General features: G+C 42.4%; 1 protein-coding gene across 1 annotated transcript in view; it reads left to right on the top strand.

Annotated features, from left to right (window-relative positions):
* Nucleotides 1–24,850, top strand: part of pkd1l1 (polycystin 1 like 1, transient receptor potential channel interacting) — a 119,781-nt gene that overhangs the window by 45,539 nt on the left and 49,392 nt on the right. The window contains exons 23-33 of the mRNA XM_078200424.1: nt 1,953–2,066; nt 5,633–5,784; nt 6,218–6,318; nt 9,464–9,659; nt 10,299–10,385; nt 11,232–11,439; nt 14,232–14,338; nt 16,744–16,960; nt 19,553–19,726; nt 24,357–24,476; nt 24,660–24,740. Of these exons, the coding sequence (XP_078056550.1) occupies nt 1,953–2,066; nt 5,633–5,784; nt 6,218–6,318; nt 9,464–9,659; nt 10,299–10,385; nt 11,232–11,439; nt 14,232–14,338; nt 16,744–16,960; nt 19,553–19,726; nt 24,357–24,476; nt 24,660–24,740 (1,557 nt within the window). The remainder of the gene's footprint in view (nt 1–1,952; nt 2,067–5,632; nt 5,785–6,217; nt 6,319–9,463; nt 9,660–10,298; nt 10,386–11,231; nt 11,440–14,231; nt 14,339–16,743; nt 16,961–19,552; nt 19,727–24,356; nt 24,477–24,659; nt 24,741–24,850) is intronic.

Here is a 24,850-nt window from a genome sequence, read left to right as displayed (position 1 = left end):
AGAGGTAAAATAGTGTGCCCATGTGCCCCTTTGCTACTACTAGGCTGCAGAAGGAGGGCACCAAGGGGCCTCTCTCAGGACCCCCAGTGCAAACCTTGCATTGCCTCCTGGCAGTCTGGCAGTGACACCCTGACCTGGTGCCCTGCACTCCTGAGGGGGGGCAAGGAGATAGGTTGTGTCCATTTTCCCCTCTGCCGCTGCCAGGCTGCAGAGGGATAGTTCCCCAAGTGACTGGGGATTAGCTGGGCTCTGGCTGGAGGAAAGGGCTTGACCTCAGAGCTCTCCCTTGGGACGGGGGTTTAATGGCTGCACTTATCCTTGTTGCTCTGGGAAAGGTGTTGTTCAGTTTCAGGATGGTGAATTCTGACACCATTCTGGGATAAGCTATTTAATATTGCCTCTGTCGTCTGAAACCTTTGAAGTGCCCTTGTCACTTTGACATCCATACTTCTTGGACATTTGAAAGCCTTCAAGATCACTGGAGCACTCCATTCCACAATAGGAATTGGCCCAGGTGTGAAAAGCCCTCTTTAGCGTGCTCTTTTATAAATTATCTGTCAGGATTTCCCGGGAGAACCCCTTGCTTTCTCTCAGAGCCTGTAGCTGCTATGAAACCCATTTGAAGTGCTTTGATGGTCAGTTTCACTGGCCATTACAACCTTTCAACGTTGTAAGGTTAGCATCTGGTGTCTGCACTCTTTTAAGTGGTTTGACTGATAGGAGTGGATCACTCACCTTCATCACCTTCTTAATCCCTAAACATGACCTAATCCTTTGCATGCGTTTACTATTTAGTTTTACAATGCCAGTAGAAGGCTTCTGAGTTCCTTTTTATGTTGACTGCCATTCTAATCCCTTAGCTAATCTTATTTTTCTCTTCACTTCCCCTTACAACCTATTGTATTTGACCTGGTTCTCATTTGATGCTTTCGCCTAACATGCATCATACACATTTGTTTCATTATACTCTTTATCTCTCTTATCATTGAAGGAGTCCTGGTTTTGATTCCCCAACCTTTTTTAAAAAAAGTTTATTAGTCACAAGTTAATGCTGTAATGAAGTTACTGTGAAAATCCCCTAGTTCGTCCTTCTTAGAATGTACATTGCTTGTACCAGAAGCATCTCTTCCTTAAAGATGACAATTTGTTCAGTCGCAGTTTTTCCTGTCAGTCTTTGGCTCCATTTTATTCTTGAAATTAGCCTTCTTTTAAGTTAGAAGTTCTAATTAGTTTGTTCCTTGATCTTCTTCAGTACTAATCTAAGTGCAACTCTTACCCCTCAAATATCTGATCCACGTGGACCACCTCAATTCCTAGCACCAAAGCGAGCAATGCTTCCTTTCTAGTTAGGCTGAGAAAATACTGATCAAGGAAGTTCTCCTGAACACATTTCAGAAATTACTCCCTCCCCTTACCTAATGCTAAAACTATCCCAATAGATATCTAGGTAATTAAAGCCCTGCACTATCCCCACTGTAAAATTCTTGCACATTTCCTTGATTTCCCTTACTCTTCTATCTCTCACTATTTGGAGGTTGACAGAATATCCTCATTAGTGTGATCATACCCTTTTTATTTCTCAAGGACATCCCCTCTTTCCAACACTGCAGTGTCTTCCTTTTTTGGTCACAATATATTCATTTCATTTTGAAAAGTTATGCATTCTCACTATAATTAATCAGTGGACCCTATTTATAAAGCACAGTCTATTGTATCAGTTAAATGATCAATGAATCCGAAATGAGTAAAGATATTAATTCCACTTGTCTTTCCCAGAGTTGGATTGTGAATAACTCTGACTGTAAATTGTGTGCATCTTGGGTTAAATTCATCTTTGCAAATAAATTACATTTGAACCTGATCTCGGAACTTGTTCGGTATAATGCCATAACATAGGTACGATTCCCAAGGCTCTGTATTTCTATTCTGCTTTAAATATTTCTTCTTTGTAGATTAAAGATGATGTTGCTGACCTGACTCTGTATAACTGTACAAACAGAAGAAAAGTTGAAGTTAAGGGGCTCAAAACACCAGTCCTAATAGAGTTTGAAATGAAGGACAGAATTGTAAGTTTTATTAAGTAAACACAAAATAGTAATAATAGCAATATTATTGACATTCTATGCCTACAAGTTTCAGTGTTTTCTGTAACATGTAATACATGGAAGAACTGGATAATCTCATTCTAAATCTAGTCATTTTTTTGAATTGTTATTCTTGTTCTCTTTTTCCCTTTCCTTATCCTGTCCTCTCCTGAAAGCCCTGCGTTTTGCTAGTACCTGCTTTAAGAATTCTCTGTCAACTTTCTGTCACCCCAACCAAGTAACCATTTTATATGTGTGAGCCTAGATTCAGTGGCTGGTGGTGGTCTATTTCACAGAGATAAGATGTTAACTCTGAAGCTCATCCTGTTCTCATTCCGTTTATATTTTTCAGCAGGGTTTCCTGGATATTTACGAGGAGCTGTAATCCTTATTCTTTATAATGTTACTGCTTTGTAACCCTGGAATGGTAGGGTCTAATAGCTGTCCCAGAATTTTAGACTATCCCGTCTGGTATAGTATTATACTGGGCAGCCCTTTCCCCACGAGCCCACTGGGGGAACTTTAATTGATTCCATAATTTCTTTTTCTGAGCAATTTTATCACTTTTCCTCCTCTCATGAAGTTTACTCCTTACTGGTGTAAAATTTCACTGATGTCATATGCCATTTAATGCCTGGCCTAAGCGACCAATGTTTCACTGAACTAAACCCGACTTTGTCCTGGGCTGGCACAGAATATGCTCATTCAATAGGTATTGTCTGACAGTGATCAGAAACAGCAAGGCTTCTTTTTAGATTCAGAGGAAATGAGGTCATGAGGACCATGACCACACCACTGAACATCAAGCCATTATCTCCAACATCATTATCGACCTCATTTCCTCCAGGTGCCTTCCCCCCACACTTTCCAACCTCATAGTCTTCCAACCCCGGACAGCCCGCTTCTACTTACTTCCCAAAATCCACAAGAAGACTATCCTGGTAGGCCCATTGTGTCAGCATGCCCCACTGAACTTATTTCCTCTTACCTTGACTCCATCCTCACTCTCCTGGTCCATTCCCTCCTCACTTACATCCGGGATTCCTCTGATGCCCTCCGTCATATTGACAGCTTCCAGTTCGCAGGCCTTAACTGCCTCCTATCCACCATGGATGTGCAATCTCTATACGTCTCCATCTCATACCACGACGGCCTGAGAGCTCTTCCCTTCTTTCTTGAAAAGAGGCCTGAACAATTCCCATCCATCACCACTCTCCTCTGCCTGGCTGAACTCGTTTTATCTCTCAACAACTTCTTTAACTCATCCCACTTTCTCCAAATCAAAAGAGTAGCAATGGGTTCTCGCATGGGTCCTAGCTATGCTTTTTATGGGATATGTGGAATATTCCTTGTTCCAGGCCTACCGGGTCCCCTCCCCCAACTCCTTTACCAGTACATCAATGACTATTTTGGTGCCGCTTTGGTTCCGGACCTGGAAACATTAATCAACTTCGCTTCCAGTTTCCACGCCTCCATCGCCTTCACCTGGTCCATCTCAGACACTTCCCTTTCCTTCCTTGACCTTTCTGGCTCCATTTCCGGCAATAGACTATCTACCAATATCCACTACAAGCTCACTGACTCCCACAGCTATCTGGACTACAGCTCTTCACACCCTACATCCTGTAAGGACTCCATCCCTTTCTCTCAGCACCTTCGCCTCCGTCACATTTGTTCCGATGATGCCACTTTCCAAAGTGGTGCTTCTAATATGTGCTCCTTCTTCCTCAACCGTGGTTTCCCACCTACAGTTGTCGACAGGACCCTCAACAGCGTGCAGTCCATCTCCCGCGCCACAGCCCTCACCCCCTCCCCTCCCTCCCAGAACAAGGATAGAGTCCCCCTTGTTCTCACATTTCACCCACCAGCCTCCTCATGCAAAGCATAATCCTCTGCCATTTTTGCCAACTCCAGCATGTTACCACCACCAAACAAATCTTCCCTTCACTCCCTCTGTCAGCATTCCGCAGAGACCGTTCCCTCTGGGCTAACCTAGTCTGTCCTCCACTATACCCAACACCTCTTCCATAACCCATGGCACCTTCCCATGCAATCGCAGAAGGTGTAACACCTGTCCCTTTACCTCTTCCATGCTGACCATCCAAGGTCCAAAACACTCATTCCAGGTTAAGCAGCATTTCACTTGCACCTTATTCAATTTGGTCTATTGTAGTTGCTGCTCCCAATATGGTCTCCCCTATATCGGAGAGACCAAACGTAGACTGGTGATTGCTTTGCTGAGCACCTTTGGTCAGTGCGCAATCAGGACCCTGATGCACCATCAATCAAGCAAAGACTAGTTTGTATGCAAGAACAAATAGGCTTTTATTAACAAGAACTTGGATCCATCCCTGTCGGAGATCTGGTCCGTACTAAAGGCTAGGGGGAGGAGCCATCGCCTTTATACCTGGACCAGGGGGAGGAGTCTTGGGCGGAGCCAGCAGGGATGTGCCACATATACAGATAATAACAGATACTAACTAACAGTGGTTAACCATAACAGCTAACAGTGGTTTACCACAGACCCTGACCTTCCAGTTGCTTGCCATTTAACACACAATCCTGCTCCCATGCCTACATGTCTGTTCTTGGCCTGCTGCAATGTTCCAATGAAGCTCAACGTAAACTGGAGGAACAGCATCTCATCTCCCAGCTAAGCACTTTACAGCCTTCCGGTCTCAACATCAAATTCAACAACTTCAGATGATTTGCTCTACCCCACTTCGACAATTTTATTTTTATTTTATTTCATTTATAACTGCTCTCTACCTTTTATTTCTTTATCGTCTTTCTTTAGTTTTCTTCCCCCCCTACTCGCTCCCCCTATTTTATCCTCCCTTTTCATACCTTTTCTCCCCCTTTGCTTCCCCTTCCCCTTTTCTTTACCCCCCCCCCCTCCCCCCACACACACACATACACACACTCACACACACACCATCTGTCGCAGTTTACCCTCTGATTTCAGCTTCTCTGCCGTCCGGCCATTCACACCTTCTATTCTCTCTGTGGACTGCCATTAGCACCTCTTAGCCTTTCCCCTTGTTTTTGTGGCTATGATTCATCTTTCATTCCCTTCCCCTGCAGTATAAATATCTCCCACTTTCTACGTCTTTTAGCTTTGACAAAGGGTCATCTGGAGTCGAAATGTCAGCTCTTTTCTCTCCTTACAGATGCTGCCAGACCTGCTGAGATTTTCCAGCATTTTCTCTTTTAATTTCAGATTCCAGCATCCGCAGTAATTTGCTTTTAATCTAAATTAATCTCTAGTTTTTACAAGCAGATTATTTTATATTTCAAGATTTTAACAAGGAACGTGATAAATATGCGACAATGCAAAGGTGAAAAGAGATTATGGGCATGATCTTTCCTGCTGTTCACGCCATGCTCCCGTTGCATGAAGTTGGAGAATTTAGCGCCCAGCCAAATCTCTGATCACTGCAGCGGGGTGAGAAAATCCTGCTGGAGTGTACGGCCGGGAAGATTCCGGACAAAATATTTTGAGCTCTTGGATTAAATCTGTAGTAAACGTTCTGATTTCTTATTTGCAGCAGGAACCGTTGTATGTATACCTGCTACTTCGTACTCAAATGAATATTCATATCTTGCCAGTGACTCCGGCAAACGTACAACAGGCTTTGCAGATAAGAGTGAACTTCACTCGGCCGAACCAGCAAGTATTTCCTATCATGTTGTTAGTGAGGTATGATAGATTTTGCATTTGTTTTTAGATATTCATTTTTTAGGATGTGGGTGTCACTGTAAGGCCAGACTTTATTGTGCATCCCTAATTTTCCTTAGCAAGGTTGTGAGCTGCCTTCTTGAACTACGGCAACCCCACAGCACTGTTAGGGAGGGAGTTCCAGGATTTTGATTTTTGATCCTGCGACAGTGAAGGAACAGTGAAATATTTCCATGACAGGGTGGTATGTGACTTGAAGGGGAACTGTTAGCAAGCTACCCTTTTCATTCTAGGTGGTGGAGATTGAGGTTTGGGAGGGGATACAAAAGAAGCCTTGGCAAGTTGCTGCCAGTATTTGTTTTATTGTCACAGAATAGCACAAATGTGAGAGAAACAATTGCCCATTTTTACTTACGTTTGAAAATGAAATCATTTACTTTAAATGTCTTTACAGGTCTAACAAGGAACCAACTCCAAGTAAATATAACCTGAAGCAGATACATTACTGGGATGGAGATACAATCCACTTATTTATTCCTGCAGCATCACTCCTGGGTTCGTAGAACAAGTTTTAAATTCTTGATTGCAATTTCAAAGAATTCAAAAGTTTAAGTGGAGTTGAACAAATTTAAGTACTCAAGAAATGAAACAGGGCATCACTTACTGAGATCTGCTAAATACCTTGTTATAGCCTAAATCTTATTCTTTTAAAATGAAAATAAAGATTGGAGAGCGTAAATAGAGAGCGTAGAAACAAGTATTAATACCGATTTATAAAAACATAGAAAATAAGTGCAAGATAGGCCATTCGGCCCATCTAGCCTGCAGCACCATTCAATATGATCCTGGCTGATCATGCACTTTCAGTATCCCAATCCCGTTTTCTCTCCATGCCCCTTGATCTCCTAACAAGATTCGGAACAAATAACCATCAATTTTTAGGAGGCCGCTGTGGAAGGTTTTTTCCCATGTGATATTTTCTGTGATGTCATTGACATATTTATAAAAACTACATTCATGAATGTGTTCCAGAATTGTTGGATGATTCATTATTAGTCAATCTGGTATAGCACAGGTTAGTATTATTGCCTTGGCACCACAGATCTTTGCATTGCTGAAAGTCTGATTTTGGACAGAGAATCAAACCAGAGTTATGATTGACTGCATCCCCAGGAGGGGGAAAAAGAAAGAAAATTATTTAGATTTCTAGGAAATCTTTGGTTTGTGAAGAGTGATCCTGAAGTGAAACTTCCATTTGAGCTGGTGGAAGCACCTCTAAGGCCAATTAATTCTACTTATTATTTTATACTTACGGACTTTGGTGTACCCAACATCTTTTATGGCTAATACAAGAGCTATACAGAAATGCTTCAGGAGTCATCAGAGCTGGTGATGGGCATACGAACCAATTCTAGTTTGAGAAAGGAGTCAGGCATAGGTGTCTTTGTCATCCATACCATTTCATGGTGTGGGAGAGAAGATAGTGAGATTGAGTTACCAGAGTGCTGTGATGGCATCAATGGAGGCTGTAGCATATGGAATCTCAGGTTTCAGAGGAAACCACACGCATAGCCAGGACAATGAAGAAGTAGAGACTATGGTAGGCCTAGACAAAAGACACTAATGAGTCTTTTGGATTGAACATAAATGAGACAAAGAGCAACAAATGGCAAAGGAAAAGTCAAGATTGGGAGCCCTGAGTTAGGGGCAGTGGACAATTTCAAGTACCTTGGCTTAGTGACAAACACCAATGTTAAAACCAAGAATGAAATCCAAGTTAGCAAGAGGGCATGACCAGTGACTTAGTAGCATCTGAAAGTCCAAAAGCATCAGCATGAAGTTTAAAAAATGTCCAATAAAGTCACCAATATGGAGTGTTGCACTCTGTGGATGCCAGAGTTGGACTCAAAGAGGATGAGAGGAGGTTAACAGCTTTTGAAATGTGGGTATAGCAGAGGATGCTGAGAATCAGTGGATGAACAGAAAGACAAATGAGTGGGTTCAACCAAGAATAAAATTTCAGGAATCAAAAGGGTTGGTAAGTACTGGGCACAAGTCAGGAGTGTGATGGAATACTCTTCCCTTGCTTGGTTGAGTACAGCTCTAATAATACATAAGACGCTTGACACCATCAAGGACAAAGCAGCCCACTTGATTGACATCCCATCCACCACCTTCAACATCTACCCCCTCCACCATCAACACACAGTGGCAGCAGTGAGTATTATTTACAAGACATAGCAAAGGAGCTCACCAAAACTCCTTAGACAAACCCACGACTGTAACCATCTGAAAGGAGAAGGACAGCAGACTCATGGGAAAACCACCACCTGCAAGTTCCTCTCCAAGCCACTTATCGTCCTGACTTGAAAATATATCACTCTTCCCTCACTGTACAAAGAAGACGGGTTGCATCTTAACTGGAAGAGCGCTAACATCCTAGCGGGGAGATTTGATCATGCAGTTCGGGTGGATTTAAACTAATAAGGCAAGGGGGTAGGATCCACAGTGGTAGGTCAGAGAGTACAGAGACAATGGAGAACTCAGTAAATGGGTCCAGTAAGGCTAAGAGAAATAAAACACAGGAAGTGTGTGCAAACCAGGACAGGACATATGGTTGGAGTTGTGTTTGCTTCAACGCAAATAGTATGACAGGTAAGGCGGATGAATTTAAAGCTTGGATTACTACGTGGAATTATAATGTTGTGGCAATTACGGAGACTTGGGTGAAAGAAGGGCAGGACTGGCAGCTTAGCATTTCAGGATTCAGCTGCTTCAGGCGAGATAGAGGGTGACAGAAGAGGTGGGAGTGTTGTTTTACTTATTAGGGAGAATGTCACAGCTCTACAGAGGAAGGACACCTTGGTGGGATCATACAATGAGGCCATATGGGTAGAACTCAGGAACAGGAGCGGTGTAAGCACACTGTTGGGGTTGTACTACAGACCTCCCAACAGCCAGTGTGAAGTGGAGGAACTGATATGTCAGCAGATTATGGGATGATGTTAAAACAAGAGAGTTGTTTTGATGGGCAATTTTAACTTCCCCTTTAGTGCTAGGGGCTTGGACGTGGCAGTTTGTTTAGTGTGTCCAAGAATGCTTCTTGAGGCAATATGTAGACAGTCTAATTCAGGAAGGGGCTTTCTTAGAACTGGTTCTGGGAAACGAGCCCGGACAGGTGCTTGATGTCTCAGTGGGGGACCATTTTGGGAACAGTGATCACAATTCTGTAAGTTTCAAGATACTTGTAGAAAAGGATAGAAGTAGTCTCAGAATGAAAGTACTAAACTGGGGGAAGGCTAACTATGACAGCATTAGGCAGGAGTTAGGGAATGTAGACTGTTTGAGGGTAAATCTACATCCGATGTGTGGGAAGTCTTTTAAAAGTCAGTTGTTAACAATTCAGGACAAGGTATGTCCCTGTAAAAAATAAAGGATAAAGATGGCAAGATTTGGGAACCCTGGATGACAAGACAGATGGTGAGCTTTGTGAAAAAGAAGAAGGAGGCATACATAAATTTCAGGAAATTGAAAACAGATAAGGCTCTTGAGGAATACAAAGATAGCAAGAAAGAGGTTAAACAGGAACTTTGGAGGGCTAAAAGGGACCATGGAATGGCCTTGGCAGGCAGAATGCAGATAATTAAGAGTTAAAATCAATCAGAATTTAATAATTTAGTCCAATTACTCTGCTCTTCAGGTGTAGGGGCACATTATCTTGGTCTCTTGGATGCCAACTACAATAGAAAACCAAAAAATAACTACCTTGCCAAGAATGTGAGTTATACTGTGAATATTCAGTGGATCCAGTGCCTGTACTGGGATGATATTCAAGAGTGGAAGTCTGATGGCTGTTCACCTCAGCAGGAAACAGATTCACAGAAAGTAAACTGCAGGTATATATTGTCTCAACAGTGTGAGCGATTGCTTCTTTTGCTTGTGTCCTATTTTCCCTTTATTAATTTTCGTTAAAAAAAACTACACTCCTTTCAATTCCTATGATCCTTGCTGGTGTTTTTTATAAATCAGTAAATATAAATGCCGATCAATTTGCAATCAAATTATAACAAAGAATGGGAGCACCAAAAGTTAAGGTATCTCAACTTGCAGGAAATGAGCTCCGCAAATTCCTTTACTGTTCTGATTTGTCCACTCGGGAAATAAAGGATTGATGCGAGTACAGTTAACTTCACTTAATTTCATTAATGTTTTTTGCATTTACATCAGTGTACAGCAACTTTTTATTTTAAAAAGAGTAAGTTGTTGAGGAAATATTAATGTGTGGAACTCTATGAATGCCTTGACCTAAACGCTGAACTTGTGATCTGTACTTAATTTCAAAACGTTGTAAAATACAGTGACCTGTTGATGTATCTCCAGATTAACAGGCAATAATGTTCTTGTCCTACACTTTATCCTTCATGATCAGCATTATGATGCTCAATATATATTGATTTCATGCTATGCCTTTGTCCTTTTTGTCACTCATTGTTTGGGAGATTGGGTACATAAACTTTTATTTTATTTTGAATTAGTTGCAACCATATGACAACATTCACAGTTGCACATCAGCAGGTTGTGATGAAGAATGTCAAATTCACTGATGTCTTGAGCTTTATCAGGTGGGTGTTGCAGATAATGTGAGCTAGTGCTGTGCACTGATTTGTGTTTTTGTGATATGGTTGATTTCATATCTGTATCTAACCGTATAATCCACATTAAATTATTGCCGACTAGAATGGCACGGAAAACAAAGTACACTTTCAGTTTGCTTCCCAAAGCAGTGATATCCAGAAATTTCTTGATTTACCATTGGAGGTTTTAATTGTTCATTTTGAATATTAAATAATAGACATTTAAGCAGTCAAGTCTGCTATTTAGTGCAAATGTTTAATATCATTTTACGACTCAATTTAGAATAATAGCATAAACATATATATTTGCAAAGGTCGGTCATCCTGCTACTCTTCCTTGCAAGTATAAACACAATGCTGAATGTACAATATTTACAAAATGTGTTTACTCTTCTCAGCTTTCACACTCCAAGTGAGATTTGTAGTATTTCCATGTTCTGTTTTCTTCAAGAGGACATATGGCCCAATCCTCTGAACTCTTGGAATACCATCCACTCTCTTATCAATCTGCAAGCTGTCCATTTCTTTTAACAATCTTGGGGAGCAATATGTTCAGTTTTCAGATGTCCTTTCCTCTTGATCTGCTGTTTTCTTTAGAGCGACACAGTGCACAGATTGAAGAGGAAGGCATTTGGGTGGTGTGAATTCTTTATTAAAAAACTCTCAATTTATCAATTTAAAAAAGTAATTTATTTGTTTCTGTAATAAATGAACTAAACCCTTCAGAAGGACCCAGCCAGTTCCAGGACACTAATAATGTTATCACTGAGAGCAAAATGAGCTCTACGATTTCTAATTAGATTTATTGAAATTAATGTATTTTTGTTTTGACAGTGTATTTGAAAACTATGCCACTTGCATCACTGTCCTGTTTGCCCTCACCCTCTACATTCTGCTGGTTATCTTGTGCAAGCGCATGGATTTTTACATTGAGACAAAACCTGGACTTGTCATATTGCAGGACAATACTCCCACTGACCAGTATCTGTATGAGATCATTGTAGAGACTGGCTTCAGGACTAGGGCTGGAACTACTGCCAAGGTATTTTATCTTATATTCTCTGTACGTTTCTGTCTAAAGTTAAACCACCACTGCAGGACAAGTTCAGTTTAGGGCTGTTGTCAAAGAGCATTTTTCCGCTGAAAGGATGATTAATAGCCAAAAAGTCTTCTGAAAAAGTGTAGTGGAGGATAGACTTGTGGAATATTTGAGGCAATGAGATGATTTGATGAGAGGCCCTTAGATGTGGAAATTACTTTGTTTCTCATTGGCATGGTGGGTCGCGATTCTGATCAACCCATGCCTGTTGAGGCAGGCAACGCGCAATCCTCATTTCTCATTTGAATGACTGTAGCATTCAGTTGAGTGTGTGTCCACTGCTGGCTGATGGAACACTCAATATGGGATTCATCAGGAGATCCAACAGTGGACAAGATCAAATTGTGTTCCAGCAAGCCTGCGTTTTTAAAGGCAAGTTGCGCTCTTTAAGCAAGTTACTGCTGACTGCCTGTCGTGTCAGTGGCTCTCAGGAGAAGAATACCAAAAGGAGCAACAACCAAGAGAAAGGGCTCGCAGGTTTTCTCAGGCCATGTTTGAGACCTTAGCCCAGGAGTCAACAGGAGAAGTGAGACATGGTCTCATGTTACCATGTGGAATCAGGAGGTCTGCAGAGAACAGGGGACGATGACCAAGGAGTTCATGTCCTGCAGTTTAACACTCACCTGGAAGCCATGCCACAAGGAGTTCAATGATCTCTAACAGGAGGTCAAGGTTAGCGAATACATCTTCATTTGACATCTCTGACCCACCACACCAGTGTTCTCTCATGTTGCTAGTACACCCCATTCCCACCACTCAAATCTTGAACTCAAGATTCAGGCCTAACATTAAGACATTCACACACCCAGATCACAGAATCACAGATTACTACAATGCAAAAGAGGCCCTTGGCCCATCGAGTCTGCACCAATGCATGAAATGCCCGGACCTGCCCACCTAATCCCGCTTGCCAGCACTTGGCCCAAAGCCTTGAACACAAATGTCAGTCATGTCAGCTTTATATCACCCCCTTGGTGTTTTCACATACCTCCAGCTTTTCAGCTGTGACTAACACATCACCAAGGCACAGTGCAACATACTCATTGACATTCTTCCCTCTCTCTTGCAGGACGAGATGCCCCCCTAAACATAGGGAGCACAGCAGAACAAGAGAGGAATAGGCATGCCTGCATTTCCCAGGCCTGCTGGAGGAGACCAAAATACCTTTATGTCACAAAGGCCATTACATGCAGTGCTGCCAAGAACCTTCAGGATAACCAAATATTACATATATTATTTTCCACTCCACTCCTTTCCTTTACCCCAAATATCGTCTTCTGATTTTCGGGTTTCCTATACCAAGGAGTGCTGCTTGGCCAGCAAGTGCAACCTCAAGATGCAACTGACAGGAAGAAACACTGTCACTTGCTTTTATATTTGTAGTCACTAGTTCAGATACTGGCACTGTGTGCACGAGTGGCTAGCATATAATTGGGATCGACACGTGGTGAGCAACCGGGCGTCAGTGGGCTGCAGCTAGGCCAGGGGAAAAGGTGAATGGGAAGGTGTAGAATTGTGGAGCAATGGTTATGATGGGATAGCAACCTAAAGGAACCTCAGTCTGAGTAGACCCTAATGGACAGCTCATCCAGAGCGAAGGGGACCCAGATATCTCCACTCTGGCACTCCTCCTCTTCTTCTTCCTCTGCTGATTTACAGGTGGATATTCATTGACTGAATTAGGCAGCAGAAGACATTCTGTGGTTCACAACTATTACTGTTATACTATCGTTCAGTTCAAACACCACTCTTCCCTTCCGGATCGTCCCCCTGTCCAGAAGCCACCCTCTATTGGGGAAAAACCCACTCTTAAGCGCAAGCTTCAATGGGCATCATCTGCTTTTAATTCACTCTGGATAAAGATCTGGTTTATTCTTAAAGGGACCTGTATTTCTAATATTGTCATCTACCTCTTTTCCCTCCTCATCTTCCTGAGGTGTGCCTGCTTCCACTGGCTGCAACCTCATAATTGCAGGATACAACAGAACACCACAATGTTAGAGCGCGCTGCAGTGAGTGTTCTAGTGCTCCTTCCCAAGCAGCAGAACTGTTCCTTGATGATGCCAGTGGTCTGCTCCATGATGTTCCTGGTGGAAGCAAGACTCCCATTGTAGACCCATTGTCCTTCCATGATAAGTTATCGGAGGAGAATCATTGGTGGGTGTAGGGAAGCTATCTCTTGTCTCCAAGCAACTAGTCTTTATTTCTTCAGCTTGGTCAAATGATGGCAGGAATGGCCGATTGACTCAGGATGAAGGTGTTGTGGCTGCTGCCAGGAAAGCAGGCATCACTGGCATGGTGATTTGGGCCTGGTCGCACATGAATTGCATGTTAATGAAGTGGAACTCTTTATATGTGGGGCCACAGAGCCATGTGCCTGCAGCCAGTGGCTCCCTGCATCTTTGGAAATCTCGCTACCCTGTCAAAGCCACGTGCTTCTCTCTGACTAGAAGGAAAACAATGACCTTCTCTCTCCTTGTGTGCTGTGTTTCCTGTTGGAAGCAGCGAATGTGAATTCAGGTATTTGGGATAACTGCTGAAGTTTAGCCATAACGTAACATTAATAAGCACCTTGTGAACAAACCTTAACTAATTACCCAGCATGTGATTGTTAGTAGTTCAGGAGCCTATAACAGTGTGCACAACATAATGGAAATTCATTTAATTTTTCAGAACAGCTATTTTAACAGCCATAGTCATGCGTTATAATGATTATTATCATTGACCATTTTCAGATATACATCAAGCTTCATGGAGAAGATGGCATTTCTGAAACAAGAGAATTATACCATTCTGAGAAGCAATTGTTTGAAAGAAATTCCAGACGCACATTTATAATGAGGTATTCCTACTTGATCACAGAGGTCAGAAACATACTTACTAAACGGCCTTGCAATGAGTAATGACTTAGTGAGACAAAATAATTTAATGGATTATTTGCACTCTTAGAAGAATGCAACTTCTCCATTCTCCCCACTCCACTGGCCTGTGTTATTAGCAAGAGGCAAGTAATGTCTGTAGGAGTAGGACAATCCCTACCTGTCAGGTTGGTACGTAAACCAATAACTATCTAACTTCCTTCTTAAAATGCCGTGACAAAATTATTCATTCTACTTTTTTATTTAAAAAGTAACTATTTGCTCGCCAGAACTGTTGATTTTATTGGTAGAAGGTTGATTTTTTCCTGAGTAAATGTCTATCCACTGAAATGTTACAAGCAAGTATCGTGATGCCACTAGCATAATGCAACAAGTGTTGTTTTCCAAGGTGAGCCCAGATCCTGTTTAAAGCTCTCTATGAATGTGCTAATACAGACTAGCACAAGCACATCAATAGTAAAGCAAAATACTGTGGTTGCTGGACATCTGAGAGTGTTGGAAATACTCAACAGGTCAGGCAGCATCTGTGGACTAGAGAGAGAAACAAGAGAGACCGTTTCAGGTCATTGAGTTCTAATGCAAGGTCATCAACTTGAAACTTTAACTTACTTTTTCCACAGTTACTGCTGCCCTGCTCAGTATTTCCAACAGTTTCTTTTTATACATTGGCTGGATTTGGAGACCTTAAGAGCTGGCAAAGGTACCATATCTCCTCTTTTTGGACAGATCTGCTGTATTAAGTGCTACTGAGGCAACTCAGTGGACAGCGACGGGTCTTTCCCTAGGATCAAGAAGGACCCCAGGAACAGAAGCCCTGTCTGCTGAGAGTTGCTGTCCAACCATAGGCTGGGAGCACTCCCACTGGGGAGGCAGTGCGTTGCCACTGTTAGGACACCCTCCGAGTCCTAGCATCATCTTTGGACCCAGGTGAAGGATGGTGGGAGAGCGATTGCAGGGGCAGCGATTATGGTGCCCATGGCAATGGCAGGGGTGTTTCTCAGCAAGCCCTTTCCTCTGCGATGCCAGCTCCCTCAATCAGACGTTGCATGTCTTAGAAGGAGGTGTTCCCTTGGAATCCACAAGCAACCCTACGCAGGGTAATACCAGTGGCAGTGGATGAGGTCTTTAAGTGAGCATCAAGATAGCAGGAATGGCTAATAACCTCAAGATGAAAGAGTTGTGGCTCCTGCCAGAAAGCAGGCGTTCATTAGCATGATGGTTTGGGTCTTTCCCCTATGGCCTTAATCAGGGTGGAAGTGAGAATGTGGCTGGATTGTCACTCTTTCTCTGCACCCCTGCCATCAAATTGGCATGGGGGAAGTTTTAAATTCTGCCAATCGCCAGCAAAAGCTAAGTGTATTGAGCATATGTTTGTTTTTTTAAAAATACACTTAAATAGGATATAAATATTTAAATCTGAAAAAGGAGAGTATTCTAATACACTGCTGCCTTTTGCCTTGTGGATGGTGGACTGGCTTTGGGGAGTCAGGAAGTGAGTTATTTGCTGCAGGATTCCCAACCTCTGATCTTCTCTTGTAGCCACAGTATTTACATGACTAGTCCATTCAGTTTCTGGTCAACGGTAACACCCAGGATGTTGATAGTGTTTATTTTAGCAATGAAATATCATTGAATATCATGGGGAGAGGGTTGGATTCTCTCTTGTTGGAGATGGTAATTTCCTGGCACCTGTGTGGTGTGAATGTTGTTTCCACTTGCCAGCTTCAAATCTGGATATTGTCCAGGTCTTGCTGCATTTGGACATGGACTGCTTCATTGTCTGAGGAGTCACAAATGGTGCTGAACATTGTGCAGCCACCAGTGAACATTCCCACTTCTGATCTTATGATGGAGGGAAGGTCATTGACGAAACAGCTGAAGATGGTTGGACCGAGGACACTACCCTGAGGAGCTCCTGGAGTGATGTGCCAGGACCAAAATGACTAGCCTTCACAACTATCTTCCTATGTGCGAGGTATGACTCCAAGCAGTAGACTGTTTCCCCCTCATTATCATTGACTTCAGTTTTGCTAGGGTTCCTCGGTGTCACACCCAGTCAAATGCTACCTTGGACAAAAGAAAACAGTAAATTTGTTCAGAGTGGATGTGAATGACAGAATAAGGAACAGCTGAGTTCAGAAACAAAAACATGCACAACAGGAGTTGATGGTCTGAAACTGTTGAACTCAGTATTGAGTCCAGAGGCTCTGAGGTGCCTAATTGAAAGATGTGATGCTGTTCCTTGAGTTTGTGTTGCGGTTTGGTGGTAACATCATGCTAGAGGTGGCGGTAATGCCATGAATGCTACACTTACTTTTGCTTCCCTGTGTGCTACAGTGTTAGAGCTAAGGGTTTTGTTTTCTTCTAGTGTTCCAGAAAGTCTTGGTTCCATTTGGAAGGTTCATCTTTGGCATAATAATGGTGGCCATTCTCCCAGCTGGTATGTTACCTCGGTGATTGTCAAGGACCTGTTCACTGGCGCGTGCTGGTTCTTTCCTGCTGAATGCTGGCTTGCAGTGGATGAAGGAGATGGAAAAGTAGAACGAGAATTGATCTCACTCACTCATGGGCCTGGATTTAAGAAAGTAATGTATTGTTTTTCTTGGTGTAGCTTATTATTAAAAAGTATTCCATCATAGGCATCAGTATTTGATACTTGATTTGGGTACAAATGCATTATAGTGACCAAATCTGTCAGGTGTGGAAGCACCGGGTTTCTTGGAAGGCTGGTATACCATTGGAAATGTCACAGGGCTGAACTTCTGCCTGCTGATTTGATCCTGATCTGTAAACCACTTAAGTTTGGGTTATCTAACATGACGCTTAACTCAAAGGTGAAAGTCCGACTGACATCCTAATATGTTGCCAAAGTTATATATAACATAAGGTCATTATTTTGTTTTATAGCTGTTTAAAATAATACATTTGCCTGTTTAAAACATTAAGTTGATTCGACTCCACATTTATGTTTATGAATGAACATTTTTAAAACTAGTACTGATGACATTTTGGGCAATACTTTCCCTGTGGACTTCAGAGCCCAGCTATGCAGACTCAGAGAGCAGTGAGAAACCCACACTGTGAAATGAACAGTCTCTCAGCTGCAATTTTCCCTGCATTGGGCATTTAGGACTCAGAGGGCGAGCTTTCTGTCCAATTAAGGATGGTGAGTGGACTCTCAAAGCTGGAGAACTAAGAGGAAGCCTTCCAGCTCAAAGACAACAACAGGATGCCATTCATGATAAGTGAGGGAGACGGCCCTGCAAGATGGAGGCCTCTCTCTTCAACATGTTCACATTTGACATTAAGTAAAAATAGATCAAGCAGCCAGAATTCTATTGTGAGATGAGGACCCTCTTCACAGGGCCTGTGAGCAGGAGGGAGTTGGGAAATTGACCCTCTGGATGGCAGTGTGAAATTCCATCCCCCCATCTCCATGTCTGTCCCCATCAGGCCTAAAAATGGAACCCTTGTGTAAAATAGTTTTTCAAAGAACATGGGACATTTAAAAATAAAGCAGATTTCAGCAGAAGTGTCAAGGCATTCTGTTCCATATGGATGCAAAATATTGCAGATGCTGGAAATCTGAAATAAAAACAGAAAAGGCGCCAGAATCTCAGCAAGTCTGGCAGCATCAGTGATGAGAGAAATAGAGATAAAGTTTAAAGTCAATTACCTTTTGTTAGAACCTACAAAAGTTGGAGATGTAAATCGGCTGCCTGTTGAAGTTGCTCAGTGCGATCTTTTTCCATGACTACATGGTGGGTTTGTCTGCTATGATGGGGCAACATCTGTACACTTTGAAATCTGCAGTGGGGTCAAACAGGGTTGTGTTCTGCCAGTGACACGTTTTGGAATGTTCTTTTTACTGCTGTTATATACCTTGAGATCATTTACAGAGGTTGTCTACTTATAGAACAGGACGAACAGAGCACTGTTCAGCCTAGCTTGCCTCAGACCCAGGATACAGATGCGTAAAGCTCTCATCAGAGTGTTGCTCTACACTAATGATACCGCACTAACATTCCACACTGAAGAACACTTCATGGCAAGTAGACAGACTCTCTCATCCCTGTGAAGAATTCTAGTTTGACCATCAGCATCAGGAACACAAATGTCACAATCCAGGATGTTGTCATACCACCGTGCATCAGCATTAATAATGTGAGGCTGGAGATTGTTGATCGCTTCACATATCTCGGCTCCACAATCACCAGCAATCTATTACGTGCCATGAATGATAAAAGCTGCAGCTGTTTGGTCCAAGCTGAGTTCGAGAGTGTGGAACAACAGCAACCTGATGGTGAACACCAAATTGCGAGTCTATCAAGTTTCCATCCTCATCACATTTCTCCATACTGGTCAAAACTGGACGATGTATGATAGGCAGGAGAATAAACTGAACAGTTTCACCTCTGCTGTCTCAGATGTACCTTCAGCATCTTGGCAAGACAAGATCACTAACTCTAGAAATCAAGAAGAGTGCCAACTCCATCAGCATTCACTATTTGCGAAGCCAGTGATATCTGCACTTGCTTGGACATGTTCATCAGATGGATGATGGCTATATGCTGAGTTGGCCACTGGGTCACGACCTCCTCGGTGACCACACCTCTGCTACAAGGACATCTATAAGCAAGATGTGAAGGTGGCGGGCATTATCATTGCCCACTAAGAGAGAGTGGTCGACAGCTGTGACCTCTGGAGTCGGACTGTTTGGAAGGGCAATGGAAGGATTGGGCAGAAATGAAAAGCACAGCTGCCCTAGAAGAGGGCCAATAGTAAAGAGCGGCCTGCGAATCTTGACCGTCTCAGCTCACTGCAGCAAATGCGGAAGAAACTGTCATGCCAGTGTGACTTCTGAGCCACACCAGGTGATGCTTGACACAGACTTGACCACCACAGGATGGTGAGATGGAAGGTTGCCAGTAGAGATGTAACAAGTTTGAAGCAAGTACAGGGGCTGGGAAAAATTATGCTACTTTAACTTTTTCCAGTTCTGATGGAAAGTCATTGACTTGAAACATAAACTCGGTTTCTTTTTCCACCTATATTGTCAGACCTGCTGAGTATTTCCAGCATTTTCTGCTTTTATATGCCTTACTTGCGTTCTACAAAACATGTTTTATTAAAACATTTGATGCTTTCATTGAATGAAACATTTTGTTTTTCAACAGCTTCTTTACAGCAAACTCACTGAGTACTTGGAAGACTTTCACCTCTGGGCTTCAGTGTACAGCCGTCCATCGTACAGCTCTTTTACACATACTCAGCGCCTCAGTGTCTGCCTTTGTCTCCTGTTGGGTTACATGTGCCTGAATGCCGTGCTGACTAACCTGAAGGATGAGGAGGTGAAAACTTTTACAGAACTTTAAAACCCATCTTCCTTCCAAATCTTGTGCAGTTTGTCAGCTGATGGAGTAAATATTGTGATGCTGCCCATTCTTTTGGGCATTTATTAAATTTCTGAATCTCCTGTTAGGACAATGTTAAAATCTGATTTTTTTCCCCTTCATCTAATGAAGAGTCTACCCCAAAATACTAATCTGCTTTTCTTTGCCATCTCTTGATGAATACCATTTACGTCCAATTTTTTTTCGATTTGCTCCCTTGCAGATTTTTTTCATTTTCTTTGTGCCCTGGTTTTCCATCCCACTCCTGATTCTGAGTGACTCTTGCTGACCATGAGTGAATCATAGAATCATAGAATCCTATAGTGCAGAAGAAGGCTATTCGGCCCATCGAGTCTGCACCAACCACAATCCCACCCAGACCCTAACCACCGTGCATTTACCCCAGCTAACCCCCCTGACACTAAGAGGCAATTTAGCAAGGCCAATCCACCTAACCTGCACGTCTTTGGATTGTGGGAGAAAACCAGAGCACCCGCAGGAAAGCCACGCAGACACGGGGAGAATGTGCAAACTCCACACAGACAGTGACCCAAGCCGAGAATCGAACCTGGGTCCCTGGCGCTGTGAGGCAGCAGTGCTAACCACTGTGACACTGTGCCTCCCCTTATTGCTGTACTTATTGTGCTTATTGCTGTACTTGCCATTTGGCACCTGAATATCTCCTGCTGCTTATTCTCCTACTTCCTACTCCCTTTCCTTGCAAGCTTTACTACTGTCTATCCTAACATTAAAGATCTGCTGCTGTTCCAATATTATACTTTGAAATATTTTTTTAAAGACCCGTTGTCCAAAGATGTGCAGGTTAGGTTGATTGGCCATGCTAAAATTGCCCCTTAGTGTCCTGGGATGCGTAGGTTAGAGGGATTAGTGGGTAAATATCTGGGGGTAGGGCCTGGGTGGGATTGTGGTCGGCGCAGACTCGATGGGCCGAATGGCCTCCTTCTGCACTGTAGGGTTTCTATGTTTCTATGTTGGTAAATAATGAATTGGATGAAATACTGTGTACTGAAGACAAGATTGTAAATCATCCAACTGCCATTTGGGAATTTAAAAATAGAAGTATGAGGTAACTCAGATACTGTAACCGAGCATGCAAAGAAATAATTAAATATTAATTTGCTATTTTATCTCTGACAGATGACAAATCAAGATTCAAATCTCTTTGGCTGTTTATTTCAGGATTTAAATACCTTATTGGCCACAAAGTCATTTTATTTTTCATAGCATGAAACTGAAAGGATCTTGTTCCTGCAAAACAACTTATCATTAGAACTTAATGATTCTTCTATTTTGGGGTTTTGGCAGTACTGGTTACGTATGAGAAATTAATTATTATATCATTATTGTTTTGGCCCCATTTTATTACAGCTAATTTTTTTGGACTCAGGACTCTTCTTGGGTGTGTCCACACTTGCCATATTCCAGAGAATGTTTATACACACAATATCTTGATCAATTGGTAGCTCATACAGGGGATTAACACAGAGACCTCTTCATATTAACTTTAGCTTACTGAGGTTATCTTCCAAAATTCTGAAGGAACCTGGATAACATTTTACCCGACTGTGACTCTGGTTTTAAAACCCAAGAACATAGAATCATCAAAGAATCATACAATCATAGATTAAACATATATTAAACTGTTAAAAGTAACTGAGTAATAGTAATGATACATTGTGAATTTAGCAAATGTTAATAAATTCAATTATCTTTGGAGAAAATGAAAATAACTAATGGTTGCCATTACCTCACTAAAGTACAGTGCACAGAATTATCATTGCCTGGTGGGTTTTTCCTCATCATCCACAAAATTATATAACTTGTCTATTTCTCTCTCATCCCCCCTGCACCCACCCCCCCCCCCCCCAACCGCCTCTCTGTCTCTCTCTGTATCTTTGCACCTAAGACTACTTTTTATTTTTGCAAGGCAAAGCACTGAAATACTTCTCAAAAAATTTCAAGGAGAACAATCATCATATTTTCAACCTCATCTCATAACTGGAGTCCCTTGTCCCTGCTAATATTTTGGGAAACCTCCCCTGGACCTTTATTCTGGGTCTTTACAGATTTCCTGAAGTGTCATGTCCAAAATTGTTCACATGACTCCAGCTGAGGCCGAGTCAATGCTTTATAAAGTTCTAGCATGATCTCTTTGTTTTTATATTCTGTACTTCTCCTAATTCCAAGTAACCCCTACAATTTTCAGCCACCTTGCCCTGTCACCTTTAAGGATTTGTGTACATGAACTCCAAGGATTCTTGTGACCACTTGTTCTGGACGGCATGGTGGCACAGTGGTTAGCACTGCTGTCTCACAGTGCCAGGGTGCCAGGATCGATTCCCAGCTTGGGTCACTGTCTGTGCAGAGTCTGCACGTTCTCCCCGTGTCTGTGATAGTTTCCTCCGGGTGGTTCGGTTTCCTCCCACAGTCCCAAAGACATGCTCGTTTCCTCCCAAAGACATGTTGGTTAGATGCATCGCCATGCTAAATTTTCCTTCAGTGTACCCGAACAGACGCTGGAGTGTGGCGACTAGAGGATTTTCACAGTAACTTCATTGCAGTGTTAATATAAGCCTATTTGTGACTAATAAAAAAACTTTTACTTTTCAAAATTGTGCCATTTATAATATTCTGATTTTCCTTATCAGTCCTCCCAAAGTGCATCACTTTACACTTCTTCACATTGAACTCCATCTATCATGGCCCTCACCATTTCACTATTCTGCCTATGCCATCCTAAAGCTTATAACTATCCTCATCATGACATAACATCTATGTTGCCACGTTTGTATCATTCTCAACTTCATAATGCTGCCTCTCTGCACTTGAGTCTCGGTTGTTTATAAAAATGGAAAAGTATAAGAAATCCAAAATTAACCCTCAAACTACCTACCAGTTTTAAAAACATCCATCCACCGCTACCCTTTGCTGAGCTAATTCCGTATTCGTAATACCACTTTCCCTTTAATTCGATGGGAATTGATCTGTTGAATAAGCCTCCTTTGTGACATTTTGCCGAATGCATTCTGAAATTCAATATATACAACATCTACTACCTTGAGCAATCTTATCAAAGTATTCAGTCAAATTAGCCATAGACAATTTGTTTTGCATATCTTCACCCACCCACACACACACACACACACACACAAACACACACACTCTTTCCCTTTTGGTGAATAGTGGGGTGAAGTGGTGCAAGGAGGCCTGAGCTGATTATCGGCCCATTGAACTGCGTTTCAACGCTCCTTCTGTGACCAACAATTCCTGGTGTTGGACTCAAAATGTGGAGATGCTGGCGTTTGACTGGGGTGAACACAGTAAGAGTTTTAACAACACTAGGTTAAAGTCCAACAGGTTTATTTGGTAGCAAATACCATTAGCTTTCAGAGCGCTGCTCCTTCGTCAGATGGAGTGGAAATGTGCTCTCAAACAGTGCACAGAGACACAAAATCAAGTTACAGAATACTGATTAGAATGCGAATCCCTACAGCCAACCAGATCTTAAAGATACGACAACGGATGAATGAACACCGCTCGACAATCACCAGGCAAGACTCTTCCTGTGGGGGAGCACTTCAGCAGTCACGGGCATTCAGCCTCTGATCTTCAGGTAAGCGTTCTCCAAGGCAGCCTTCACGACACATGACAGCCCAGAGTCGCTGAGCAGAAACTGATAGCCAAGTTCCACACACATGAGGACAGCCTAAACCGGGATGTTGGATTTATGTCACATTATCAGTAACCCCCACAGCTTGCCTCCTGGACTTGCAGGCTGTCCTGTCTGGAGACAATACACATCTCTTTAACCTGTGTTTAATGCTCCCTCCACTCACATTGTCTGTATCTTTAAGAACTGGTTGGTTGTAGGGATTCGCATTCTAATGAGTATTCTGTAACTTGATTTTGTGTCTCTGTGCACTGTTTGAGAGCACATTTCCACTCCATCTGACGAAGGAGCAGCGCTCTGAAAGCTAATTATATTTAGTACCAAATAAACCTGTTGGACTTTAATCTGGTGTTGTTAAAACTCTTACTGTGTTGGACTCAAACCCAGAGCTTCTGGTCCAGAGGTGGGATGCCACCACTGTGCCACAAGACCTTCTTGAACAGTGGTACGACATTAGTAACCCTGCAGTCTTCCAGTATTACTCCTGTGTTCAATGAAGATTGAAAGATTTTTATCTGTGGGTGGAATTTTCCATTCTCGACACAGCGTGCTGCCCGAGGCAAGAAAAAGGCCGTGCAGCTCACAGGCTGCACAGCCAGCTTTTCTCATCAGATAATCCAGCACACTGTGCAGAAAAAATCTGAAGTTGTGGCCCGAGTCATCACGCTGGCGGGGCCGGAAAAAGGCAGCAGCCAAGAATCCCGAGATACGGGCGCCACTTTTAAAGGGGCAGTGCCAGGGTGCGAGGGGGCAATGCCAGAGTACTGCCTGGGCATGTCTCTTTCCCCTGGGTCCTATACTCACCTGTGCACAGATGCACAACTAATTGTTTTTTAAAAAGCATTAAAAAATTTAAAAGTTTTAAAAAATGATTTTTTTTCTTCTTTTTCCCCTCAGTATACAGTTGAACTGGGTCTTATTGATGTCTCCACGGCCTCTCTAATTACTGGCTTGATTACGACTGTGGTAGTTCTGCCAATTGTACTGCTGGTGTCATTGTTATTCAGGTTCAGCAAGGTGAGATCAGACTTTGCAGTATCCTTTTTAATTAGTGTTCTTCATGTATTAAAATGCATTCCAACAAGGTCAGTTAATAAATACTTCATGTGAATGGTGTTGACTTTTCATTTTGGATTCAAAATGTGCTTGCAATTGGGCTGAATTTTTAGAAGTGAATTTAATTTTTCCATTAAAACTTAGTTAAATAATCACAATTATAAAATCTTCCATGAACCAGCAAAATTGGGCTCCCTTGCATTAAAAGATATTGACGAATATACAGTAAACTTTGTTTTATTTTGCACTCTAGCAACTGGAAATCTCCACTAACAGGAGTTTTCCCCATCGTTACTTTACCAACTGGAAGTGGTTACAAAGTTTTCCTGAACTTA

This window comes from Mustelus asterias, chromosome 2 (genome assembly GCF_964213995.1).
Source record: "Mustelus asterias chromosome 2, sMusAst1.hap1.1, whole genome shotgun sequence".
Taxonomy (NCBI): Eukaryota; Metazoa; Chordata; class Chondrichthyes; order Carcharhiniformes; family Triakidae; genus Mustelus; species Mustelus asterias.
The sequence above is the reverse complement of the archived record's forward strand: the minus strand, read 5'-3'. Positions and strand labels throughout refer to the sequence as shown.